Consider the following 12,482-nt stretch of genomic DNA (forward strand, 5'->3'; position numbering starts at 1 on the left):
TTTAATTTATTAAAAAGTTATAAAATATTAATTCTGAACAAGTTATAAAAGTAAAATTATTCAAAATATATCCATACAAAAAAATTAACTTTCGGAACTCCATAGACAGCAAAACAAACAATTTTTTTTAACGGGTTGTTTTACTGCATGTAGAAACTGGGAAAAAGAGGGGGACCCACCAAACACAAATATTTTTTTACTGTATTTACTGACCTAATTTCTATTTTATTTTTATCTTTTACCAGCAATTAACGCTATAATTATAAATCCAGTGGTGTTTCTATCTTGGAGTTCATTCTCAATTTTGAAAAGAAGCAGAAGAGACAGGGACTAAGATCTGACCCCATCCCGCCTCTGCTTCGCCAAAAACTCTTTAAAACCCCTTTTCCTCTTTCAAAGGATTTCCTTATCCTCTCTTACCGATCTCTCTGAAAGGGTAATCCTTTAATCTTTCTTCCATTTTCTCTATGTTTTTCTCTCTGGTTTTTTTTCTTTTGATCTGTTTTGACCTTTTTTTTTCCATTTCTCGTTGTTTGGAAATTCTGGGTACTTCTTAATTGTGTCGTTATTGATTTGCATGTTAGCTTTTTTAATATATATAAAGGCTTGATCTTTTTTTTTATTATAAAAAATCTGTTTTGATCTGGATTTTATCTGATTGTAGTTGATCAATCATGTATTTCTGTTGTGCAGATTATCTGATTTGTTCTTGTTTCTAAAGATCTCATGTAGAGTAAAGATTTTTTTTTTGAATTATCTGTTGTTTATCGCATATATTTCAACTTTTTAATTCAGTTTACAGAAAACTAGAGGATTTAATAGCTTTAGATTGATTTTCTTATTATAATTTAGATTCATAAATGATATGTGTATATATATATATTGTTGTACTATGTGATATATTGTTGTACTATGTGATACCTTACTCTCTCTCTCTCTTTTTTTTTAAATTTATTAGGCTTTTAATTTTCTAGTGATTAATGGGTGTTGAAGTTGTGGGATCTGAAATGGCTAAAGTACCTATGGACAAAGCAACTGAAGTTGACAAATCACTTCTTCATGATGAGGAAAATGGGAAACTGGACAAAGATCCGGTTCATACTCAGTCCATTAAAGTCGGTTCCAATGTTGAGGAACCAAATAAGGGAGAAGAGAAAAATGTATCCGACTTTCCAAGTGATGCTGTAACCGAGTGGCCTGCTCCTAAGCAAGATCCACTCCTTCTATTTTATCAGGTATCGTCCTTTTGATGATCCGAAGATAAAGGCCAAAATCGATCAGGTTGATAAAGAGATGCAAAAGTTGAATAAAGTCAGGTTTCAGCTTACTGATGAATTAAAATCACACAAGGTGAGTGAAGTGCAATTAATGTCGAATATGATATCTGGTTCGTTAACTGTTGTTGTGCTCTTAGGATATCTATATGCTTCCTGTTTTGCTTTTCAATGGTTCCGAGAGGTTAGGCGCAATAAAAGTTGTGATAGGTTTTTAAAACTTTATTTAAATGCAATTGGATGTGTTTATTGTATTATGATGAATCTAGAAACATTAAATCCTCGAATGCATATACCCGGTTGTTGGAAACAGAAGTCCTTGAGCTGGAAATGAATAATTGGATATATGGTATTGTTTGTTTTACACGTGGTGCCGAATAGTATTTGGTATGATGGTTACTCTTTAGTGTATTTGCCTCAAGTTGAGCCAAATTGCGAAAGAATTTCTAAAATCATTGTGCTACTGACTTTAAGTTATTATTATCTTTATGTTAATGTTAATGCAGTCGGATCGAGCAGAGTTGCTTTCTCAAGTGAAAGCCCTGAATGTTGATTTCGAGCAGTTTAAGATGATGCTTGGCGAGAAAAAGAAGGAAATGGAACCACTGCAGCAGGCTTTAGGCAAGCTTCGCAATAATAACAATGGTGGTGGTCGTGGTGGTATATGTTCGTCTGAGGAAGAGCTCAATGATATTGTATGCTAGTATTGTAAAGTTGACTGCGTTGAGATTTAAGCATTCTTTTCGGCTGCAGCTAATCCTTTGTCTTTTTCTCTTTTTGTCACTTATCATCGGGAATTGATAAATCGCAGATCTATAGCTTGCAATATCGCATCCAGCATGAAAGCATCCCATTGTCCGAGGAGAAGCAACTCCTTAGAGAAATCAAACAACTTGAGGGAACCCGGGACAAAGTTATTGCTAATGCTGCAGTGAGATCAAAGATTCAGGAATCACTGGGTCAGAAAGAAGACATTCAAGATCAAGTTAAAGTAAGAGAATTTCTGTTTTGAACCAATTATCCATCAGAATTTGCTTTCCCCCCTCCTGTATACAAGTATAGACTATTGTAAAATTAGACTGATTAACTTGCTATATTTGATTCATTGTAGCTCATGGGTAATGATTTGGATGGCGTAAGGAAGGAGCAAAATGCTATCTGGTCTAAGAAAAAGCAAATTAAAGAAAAAGTGAGTGCGATAGAGAGTAAAATCGAGGCTTTACAGCAAGAGCTGAATGCTGTGATCCAGAAGAGGAACAAAGCTTATGAAACCATGCAACAACTGTGGAAACAACGTGATGAGGCGGTATGTCATTTTTTGCTTTAAATTGAATCTTTTCTTTAAGCTGAATCTTTCTTTTCCCTGGTGAGAATGAGATGCTCCATTCTGTTTCTTTCAATTTCTCTTCCTTCATGTATGTATTTATATAGATGCAAGCCTTGTAGAACGATTAGTTCTCTCTTGTGGGATGTTATTCTTCTTGGCTCTGTCTATGAGTGCTAAAAGTTAAAATTTAATGTTTCTTTTTTGGTCATTTCGAAAGCTGTTTTGGTCATTATTGATTGCGATAATATTTTGCATTTTTGTTCGTCAAGTATTTTGGAGGACTCATTTTAATTACAAATTATTTCCAATTTTCCAGAATGCTCACTTTTACCAGAGCCGTTCACTCTTGAACAAAGCGAAAGAGCTTGCTTCAAAGAAAGATATAAAGGGTCTTGAGGAGCTTTCGACTGTTGAGGTTTATTGCGATTACCTATTAATGCTACATCCCAAGTGTCTCTTGTGCATTAATTTTTGGCTGTTCTCTTATCTTTTGTATTGCATGTAGGTCGAGAAGTTTATGGCTCTTTGGAGCAGCAAGAAAGCCGTCAGGGACGATTATGAAAAAAGAATTCTGCCATCCTTGGACCAGAGGCAATTAAGTCGAGATGGTCGGATAAGGAATCCTGATGAGAAACCACTGGTTGTACAAGAGGCACCAGTTGCTTCTGCACCTGAAACGATTCCAAAACCGACTGTCCAACAACCAAAGGAAGAAGCCAAACCTTCTCCTGAACCAGATACTAAACTACCAAAAAAAGGCAAGAAAGTATTAGAGTCAAAATCATATCCCGAGAATAGTGTCGTAGAAGAGACAGAGATCCCTGGATCCAGCAACTTGCAAAAGGAAGCCGAAAAGACATCTGCTGACAAGGAAATTGATGCAGCAAAACTGAAAGAAATGAAGAGGGAAGAGGAAATAGCGAAAGCGAAGCAAGCCATGGAAAGGAAGAAGAAGAAGGCTGAAGAAAAAGCAGCCAAAGCAGCTATAAGAGCTCAAAAGGAAGCTGAAAAGAAGCTCAAGGAAATTATTTCATTCTTTCATCATGTTTTGCTTGTTGATATTTAGTTTGCGGATTGAAATTGATCTTATTTTGATTTGTTCCCCTTCAGGAGCGAGAGAAGAAAGCAAAGAAGGCAGCAGCATCTACAACCGGTGCAAATAATGAGGAACCGATTGAAGCTATGGCAGAGGCTCCGGAACCTGAAAAAGATGAAAATGCCGATGCACCTGTTCCTGCTCCTGTTGCGGTGAAGGATAAAGTTAAAAAGGAGAATACTGTGAGGTACAGGAATCGAACTAAAGGTCGTGATTCACTTCCGAGACCCATCCTGAAACGTAAGAAGTCGACCAACTACTGGATGTGGGCCGCTCCAGCTGTGGTGGTGGTGTTGATACTTATAGCTTTGGGTTACTATTATCTTGCTTGAAGAAAGTTAAACTCGAACCGGAACTGAGTTATATAGACAAACTTTATCGGTTGATAGTGGTTAAAGTTAGTTAATTTCGTTTGTTGCATCCCATTAGGGATGTGTACTAAAACTCATAATGTTGCTGATAGTTCAGAGTCTTGATGCTTTTCTGAGACCGAAACCATGCACTTTTGGTTTTGATTTTTAAATTTTTTACTTTTATCCGTTTGACAAATTGCAAGGAGATGATAAAGTTATTCGGATATAGGTGCGATAGAAATTCGGATGTGTCTTGTACAAATATGTTTATTTTAAAAAAAAACTTTATACACTTGATGGTATTTTTCATTTTAATTTCTGTAATGGTAATGGAGTCTATAAAGGCTTGGGAAAATCTTGCCGTATTGCAGTTAAAAAAGAGTTGCAAACCTTCCAACAGTCACTTCAATTGTCACAAAACCAATATATTGCATCATTCACAAGGGGTTTATTATGTGCATGGAATGTCACGGTCGATTTTATTACAGAAGTACGAAGGTTCTACCAGATCTCCAGGAAAGAGTTGACGGTCTTGAATCCGTGATTCTTCGGAAGATGACCATTTCCCGGCCGGACGGAGATTATGACATCCAAACCTACGAATTTGATAAAGATGAAAATACTGATTAATAACCAAAGGGCATTTAATTTTCGTAACATGAAATCAGAATCTGGGCTAAAAGTCCAAACAGTTCAGGAACATGCTTAATTGACAATTTATGCAAAGGTTGTGCAGAGTACTTTAGAATCGTTCTTAGGGCAATCCGTTACGCTTTAGGCTTTTGGGTTGTGATTCTTTTTACCTGCAGCTTTTGCAGCCGTGGCTTCTTGATAGACATCGGTCAGAAATAGTACATCGGATGGTTTATCGACTCCCAATGACTGTGATTTCAACATAACTTCGTGTTTCTCTTTTGTTTCTGCAAGCAAGAAAAGGCGAAACGGAGTCCCTTTTGAATTGGAATCAAGTATAGAAGCAATCCGTGAAGGCAATAAACTTACCCTACTGCAGTGTCGAAAAATCCGGATAAATACTTCCTCAAATCACCGTAGTTTGTATTTCCAAATATAAGCCTATGAGCCAACCTGCTACCACTGGAATATATGTATACCTGTGATGAATGAGGAAGCAAATATTAGTACCAAAACTCGAACTTTCTGTAAATACTCGAGAACTTAGTAAGATACTTTCCGAAGGGGGAGAGATATTTGAAGGGTCAAGTACTCTTTAAATCAAAATCAATGAAATGTTTCTGTTTTTCCTCGCAGATATATATTTCTTCTCAGAAATAATAGAAAATGCCAGTGCTATGCTAAGGGATTATGTAGCTTTACGATCACTCAGTAGGACACGAACATACAATAACCTGAACTGGTATCTGGACTAGATGAGCGGATACCTATCTACTAAGATAATTAGCTTCAGTTTGGCAGAATGATTAAAACGGCTTGTCAATATACTGCAATCTGGAGCAATTGCATGGAAATATATCACAACATAGACACATTGTATCGAGAACCACATTCCGAATATAAAGTTATAGAATAATAAAGGAAATACGTAACAATACCTTTATACCCGAAGCGTGCCACTTTTCAAGAGCTTCTGGTACATCATCAAAAACAACTCCTTCCAGTTCGTTGTTTTCAAATCCAGTACGCCATATACGACCCTATTTAATTTCATATTAGCCCTCTCCTGTAGGTAGGCTAAGATCCGAAAATGTCTTTTCTTTGAATTCATGTTTGCTTACTTGCAATTGCTTTAAGGCAGAAATTTTTCGATCAGCTTTTATCATTGCTTCGACATTAGCAACCAAAGATGCAATCACCGCCTCTTTTCCAGCCTCTTCCGAGGGGATAGGTACAGCACCAGTAATACCTTGCTTCAAGTCATCCTCGACCTGCGGAAAACATGTTATGGATACGATATACGCATATCGTTTAGGAGTCAATCCACACTTCTTTGGTTGCAAATTTATAAGGTAAACAATCCCACTGCATTAACCACAGAAAATTAGCTGAAGAAGTACCCTTACATTCCCTTTGTTTTCCTATATGCATGCCAAAAAACACATTACTGAAGATTTCTTCGGGTTTCCTATATGCATGTGTCAAATGAACGTCAAGCAAAACAAAAAAAATTAGCTGACCCTCCCATATGTAATGGGGTGAGGGTGAGGTAGGATAGTAGGCTGCCCCCAACGCCAGATTGAGAGCAGCTTTCGTGGAAGACCTCCGGCAGTCAGAATTATGAATTGTCTACCGTGGGACTCGATCCCACGACCACAACGTCAAGCAAAACAGATACTCCAAAAAAATGATTGGGTTTGGAACACGAATCATTGATAACAGAAAACTAAGAGATCATTAATGACAATGATAGACAGTGGTTCTATATATACAGCAAAAGTTCCGAGAATTGTAGAAACTATAAGGGTTCTGAAGTCATAGATAATGGTTCATTTGTTATGCATGATATTGCACAGATGACTAGTTCTTTGCATATTCGTGTTTAATGTATATAAATTAAACATAGGTCAGAAGCATATCATTTTGGGGAAAGAGAATGAGAGTTGATTGCATTATACTTGAGTATCAAGCTAAAAAGGCAGCAAATCGTCATCAAATCCGACTATCAATTTGAATATTTGAGATATTAAAAAGTAATTGCCTCCAGGAAGCGAAGCAAACAATTTATGACTGGATGTCAGCAGAACATGATAAAAGGTAAAAAGTCCCAAAGAAAAACCTTACTTGAGAACGTAACAACTTAATATCATCTTGGGTTTCAGCACTATCATATGTCGCAGACAAATACCTCCCGACATTGTCTCGGGCATAGGGAAAGAGAACATCCATTACAAATGAAATAGGAGTTGTAGTTCCTTCAATGTCAAGCACAAAACAGCGCTGCAACAGGGAAAATTGTAGAGTGAGAGCATATTCTAGATAAATGAATGCAACAATCTTCCGAACGTCAAGAGCCTGTCTACCACAATGTCATTTGTTACAATGGATACACTACCATGTCTAGGAAACACAGAATATCATATTGAAGGGAAATATGTAAAGTTCTTACCGGATATGGCTCAAATTTATAATTTGAATCCACTGTCCCGTCTTTAGTAGACACATTTATCCTGCTATTGACGCTTGAAAATCCTTTAACATTCTGAATGGGGCCATGATCTGGAGTAGACCAGTCTAAGCCTAGTTGACGGAGTTTAATAGCAGCATCAAAGAGGTAATGGTAACATTCAGCCTGAAATAGTATGCCAACACCGAAGTAAGAAAGACAGCATGACTAGCACATGTAAGAATCTGAGCATCGATTTGTAATAAAGTGTTTATACAAGTAAGAATCTGAAATTTATCCTATATATATGAATCATGATAAGTGATAAATAGTGAACTTCAATTCACCAGTCGGAACTCGAGCTTTGCACAATTTTACCAACCTGAGTTTTAGCACTGATCCATGAGTCTCCCCATACATATATGCCATGATTGCGAACAAGCACGGCAGTTGTCTTGGGATATGCATCAATCTGAGAATCATTAAAGTGAACTTCAATATAATGAATAAAACATTGTACATTAATAAATTCATGCATAACAAATAAATCAAGCAAAAACAATATGAAATTCTGCTGAACTTCAATGCAGAGAGTGAAGAAAGGTTGTTGGTAACTATGTGGCTCGAACTTGGGGTAAGTACTCGATACAAGTATGGGTCTGGCATGGATATGCTCATTTTTTCTATATATTTGAAGGATCATACACCCATATCCGTCTCTGAATATTTGTTAGCAAGGATACTTCAAGAAAATGAAGAGTCAAAGTAACATAGGTGGCCAAAGTGTAACCAGAAAATAGACACATACTGCTTGTTGATATAGAACATTCATTAATCTTATTTGGCTACATGAACATTTTATGATCATCATGAAAGTGAATTTCATAGTTCATTGACATGATGAACACAAAAGAAACATACAGCTTTGACAAGAGAATCTGTGAGCTCGTTTTCGTAGGCTGTGTTCTCAATTATTGGGACCACAAGTTCATCGTAATAACCATGGCCCTGAATACCTTTTATCATTTCCATATGAGTGATCTGCATTTGTTCAAAAGGAAATTAGTAAATCAATTGCTGAAAGAGAAAGAACAAAGGAATTAAAAGCAAGAGAAAGAGAGAGGAGCGCTGGTAAAGAAAAACTTACACGGAACTCTTTCGAAAGCGGATTTATCATTGTTACAAGACAAGATTCAATTCCATGACTGTGGAAAACAGAGCCAGCACCACGCATCTGATATGCCTGAATTATAAGGGAAGCGATGCTTATTATCTCCAGCACCAGGATACGAACACCATAAGCACACATTAGGTTAAATATCATGCAAAAAAGGAATAAATGCTTAAAGCAAAGCAAATCACAATAGCTTGCTATCCTAACAAATTTAACCAATGCTACAACATAAAAAATAGGATCAACATCACCTTAGTAAATTCAAGATTGCAATTTTATAGAAGATACTGTAAAAAATAAACCACTGGATTGATTAAACAATGTGAAATAGTAGTTTTCTAAAAAGCACGTATAATAGCTGCCTTCATGAAAAGAGGAGCACAATCAGAGCACTTGGGAGGCTTATGAGGGTATGGCTTCGGAGACGGCGAGGATATGATAGATCCCTCTCCTGATAATATGTACATATCATCTGGTTTCATTCTCTCCTTTTGAACACCTATCAAAGTTCCGAATTACAAGCCCATAATTAAGGTATGCCAGAAACAATCTTCCAGTAATTGGAAAAGGAATATGATAAAGCCTATAAAACAATCAGCTACTATCTTCATTACAGATAAGGTCTTCTTCGAGCTTAATGCACAAATGAAAAGAATAGCAGCAAAATAATATCTTTCTATTTCTAGCTGTGGACAAACACACAGTTGAAGATGACTGACAATATATAGAATGTAATAAAAGAAAAGTTCAAAGTGAGTATTAGTATCCATAACTATAGAAAATATGGATGTAAATAACACAATCAGACGACTTTAATAATTAATGAATTACTATTAATTTTTGAGATTTTATGTTTAAACATCACTTATATAGGGGTATATGAACGTTCAATATCAAATAATCGAATCTTTGAACAAATATTATATATTCACTCTAAATTAATAAAAAAAACTTATTTCAAGCTGTCTTTATTGATTTTTATTATAATTGATTATAAAATTTTTAATTTTTTAATAATTAAAATAGTTATATAATATAATTCAGTGATCTATACATCTAAAAGAAGATTATTAAGATATTAATAACAAAGAACAATGGTGTGGGCCTAAACCAATGTATAACTGAAATTGGTCCAATATACCAGACATTGTCAATGGTGGGTTCTAAGCCTACAACCCAAACCAAGAAACATTTATCTTCTCCAAATCTAAAACCCTAATTTTTGTTCCCCAAATGAAAATCAAAGACAGAAAAACGGAAGGAAAAAACTGGAATACTAAAACCCTTTTTTGGAAGACATGAACAGGGTTTTGTTGAGAGGCATTTCACTCACTACTCGCAATTTTCTTCACTCTTCTACCAAAATCAGCCAAAAATCAGTTCACTCATTCACCCGCTTCAACTCGGTCTCGATTCAGGTTCTTCTCGTCCGATTTGGATCCTCCTGCTGAAAAGAAGCCTGACCCTGTTCCTGATTCTACTTCAGTAGCTCAAGACCCTGTTCCTGAATCTCCTTCAGTAGTTCAAGCTTTTGGCGAGGAGGTAGCTTTGGCTTTGGAAGATGTCAGCAATAAAGGTGAAAAAAATAATGGATTTGAGTTTCTTTTCGGAAATTTGTTTGTTGTGCCTTTGTTTAGATAGTGAGTAAAGTAGGTGAAAATGGATAATCAAATTTGATTTTTTTCATTGGTTTGTTAATGTTTATTTTTTAGTTAGCTAAAATGTTTTAAACTGGGTCTGACGATTTAATCTGTGCGTCTTCTTTGCTGGAATTTGTTTCTTCTTTTTTTGGAATTATTTGTTTGGTTGATGAGAAAAGCGAGGGAAACTAAATTATATATGTTCTGTTTGGATGATGAGAAAAGCAAGTGATAGCTTGTTTCTTAGTTTTGTTGTTTACCTTGTTAGTTCTTTGGCGCCAGAACTGAAAACCCGAATTGAGAAGTACTTCCAAGGGGATGAAGAGGCACTCCCTTCAATTCTCGAGGCCATTTTGCATAGAAAGTTGGCTGGGAAGCACGAGGAGACGGATGATGAGTTGATGGATGAAATGGCGCCACAACCACGAGACGATGTGACTGATCAAGAGTTTGAGTCAGATTTTGAAAAATTGTACTCGACTGATGAAGAGATAGATAATTTGTACAGTTCCAGGGATATAGTCACAAAAAGAATGGTCAAGGATGAGTACTTTAACATGGATGATCAGAAGTGGGATGAAATGATTAAGGAAGCCGTTGAGCATGGATATCTTAAAGTCACGAAGGAGTGTGAGGAGATTCTCGAGGACATGCTTAGCTGGGACAAACTTCTCCCAGGTTTTTACTGATTTTAATATCATCATATGTTATTTTCTATGTGAGGCTATTTGCTTCCGTAATACTGAATCGATATACTTTCTATGGTGTACTTGTAAATCTCTGCCAATTCTAGCTTTTAGTCTACAGTACTGATACGTGTATAGATTATCAATCCATTTTCTGCTGAAATGCTCAATTGTAATATTCTCAGCGCCATTTTGTGTAGTTAAATGAGTAGGTAGATTTGTAAAACTTGCTTGTGTTACAAAATTGAATTTAAAGATCCACTTCCTATTCTGAACTTGAGGAACCCACCTGGACTTCTTCATTTCTCGAAAGCCGATTACTTGTGATTGCACATAAATATCACTAGCAAGGGTGTTGCTAAGATTAAAGACTCTGTTTCTCGGGTCAATGTATTTTTTTCAAGTTCACATTACTGTCACTTGGGTTGCTGCTTTCTAGTTCAATTTTTCTACGGAAGGAGATTCATAGCTCTAGTATAACATATGACATTTTCAATTATTTTTCATTTATCATTTTGGCCTCTAGACTCGAGGCCTTCATTTGAGCTGTATATATTCTCTTAACTAAGAACTGCATGGAGCTTTGTACAATATGACAATACGTGAAGACGAAGTTTCACTCAATTGGGTGATCTTTTGAAGTGACTTGGTTCAAAGGATTACTAGAGTAGTGTTGAAGTTTCAGGCCATCCCGGCTTGTTAATCTTGTTATAATTCATGATTTTATGTGAATGACAATTGCATGGCATTATGTTGGCTTAATCAGATGAAATGAAGAAAAAGGTGGAAGAAAAGTTTAATGAGCTAGGTGATATGTGTGAACGAGGCGAGCTTGAAGTCGAAGAAGCTTATGAGAAATTCAAGGAGTTCGAGGATCAGATGGTTATGGAATATGGAAAGATGATGGAAGCTCAGGGCCCACCAAAATTTGATGAGACGGCTGTTCCAGATGAGAAAAAGAACTCCAATGACCCGCCTGGTGAAGGACCAATCCTTAGGTGGCAAACGCGGGCAGTGTTTGCTCCTGGTGGTGATGCATGGCATCCCAAAAACAGAAAGGTAAAGATGTCTGTTACAGTGAAGGAGCTCGGGCTTTCAAAGCATCAATTCCGCAGGTTACGGGAGCTTGTTGGAAAGAGATACCACCCAGGCAAAGATGAACTTACAATTACTAGTGAGAGGTAAAGATATTACATATTTGCTTTCCATATGACTCAGCGCTAAGCTTCGGGTTCATAAATTTGTTCCTTGTTCTTCTGGGTAAATTAATTCGTTTGTTTTTCCTTTTTGAAGGTTTGAACACCGAGAAGAGAACCGGAAAGATTGCCTCAGAACGCTCTTTTCTCTCATCGAGGAAGCCGGAAAGGCTAACAAAATGGCAGAGGAAGCTCGTACTGCATACTTCAAGAACCGACTTCGAGCCAATCTGGCATTCATGGAGAGATTGCGTGCGAAGACAATGAAATTGCAAGAATCTGCGGTCCCCCATGCATGAGGGTTTGATCTGCAAACTATTTCAGACAATTCATATGCCATAATTCTTTGCACTGAAAGCTTCTTAGGATGTTTGTACTTAAAAGCAATGCTCATGTTTAATGGAGGAATGAATCAATGCATTTCAATTTACCATAAAAAATGGATGAAATCAATGTGTTTTTCTAGGTCTGTTTGTTAAACAAATTTTGGAAATAATTTCTGGAAAATAAATTATATTTTTAGACATACAGTAATTTGAGAAATATTTTATGTTTGAATGATGTCGTGCAAAGTATTTTTGTTAAAATTTTATTCATTATAAATATAAGGCTTAAGCTAAAATAAAATCCTCAAGATTATATTTATTTTTACTTCAA

At 36.3% G+C, this 12,482-nt stretch overlaps 2 protein-coding genes and 1 pseudogene across 2 annotated transcripts; 2 read left to right on the forward strand and 1 right to left on the reverse strand.

The window, feature by feature from the left end:
• The first annotated feature begins 340 nt into the window (after positions 1-340).
• LOC120122587 lies at positions 341-4,184 on the forward strand (annotated as a pseudogene).
• A 323-nt stretch (positions 4,185-4,507) lies between these two features.
• LOC120122597 (probable bifunctional methylthioribulose-1-phosphate dehydratase/enolase-phosphatase E1) lies at positions 4,508-8,817 on the reverse strand. The gene is given in 12 exon segments (XM_039141729.1): positions 4,508-4,646; positions 4,854-4,936; positions 4,938-4,970; positions 5,053-5,162; positions 5,622-5,723; positions 5,805-5,954; positions 6,808-6,963; positions 7,133-7,315; positions 7,512-7,601; positions 8,051-8,170; positions 8,277-8,372; positions 8,666-8,817. Coding segments are annotated over 12 exon segments (1,338 nt in total). The 5' UTR covers positions 8,786-8,817; the 3' UTR covers positions 4,508-4,551.
• A 269-nt stretch (positions 8,818-9,086) lies between these two features.
• Positions 9,087-12,287, forward strand: LOC120120501. The gene is made up of 5 exons (XM_039140143.1): positions 9,087-9,092; positions 9,624-9,879; positions 10,226-10,621; positions 11,396-11,810; positions 11,923-12,287. Exons 1-5 carry the CDS (start codon positions 9,087-9,089, stop codon positions 12,122-12,124), a joined length of 1,275 nt encoding a protein of 424 aa, XP_038996074.1. The 3' UTR covers positions 12,125-12,287.
• The last annotated feature ends 195 nt before the right edge of the window (positions 12,288-12,482 follow it).

This window comes from Hibiscus syriacus, unplaced genomic scaffold (assembly GCF_006381635.1).
Source record: "Hibiscus syriacus cultivar Baekdansim isolate YM2019G1 unplaced genomic scaffold, ASM638163v2 tig00001120_pilon, whole genome shotgun sequence".
NCBI classification, from domain to species: domain Eukaryota; kingdom Viridiplantae; phylum Streptophyta; class Magnoliopsida; order Malvales; family Malvaceae; genus Hibiscus; species Hibiscus syriacus.

Bases quoted from the DNA above. Each gene is read 5' to 3' on its own strand.
- LOC120120501 (XM_039140143.1), top strand. The intron at 9,880-10,225 runs GTGAAAAAAATA...CTTTGGCGCCAG, and splicing joins GGAAGATGTCAGCAATAAAG to AACTGAAAACCCGAATTGAG. The intron at 10,622-11,395 runs GTTTTTACTGAT...TGGCTTAATCAG, and splicing joins CTGGGACAAACTTCTCCCAG to ATGAAATGAAGAAAAAGGTG.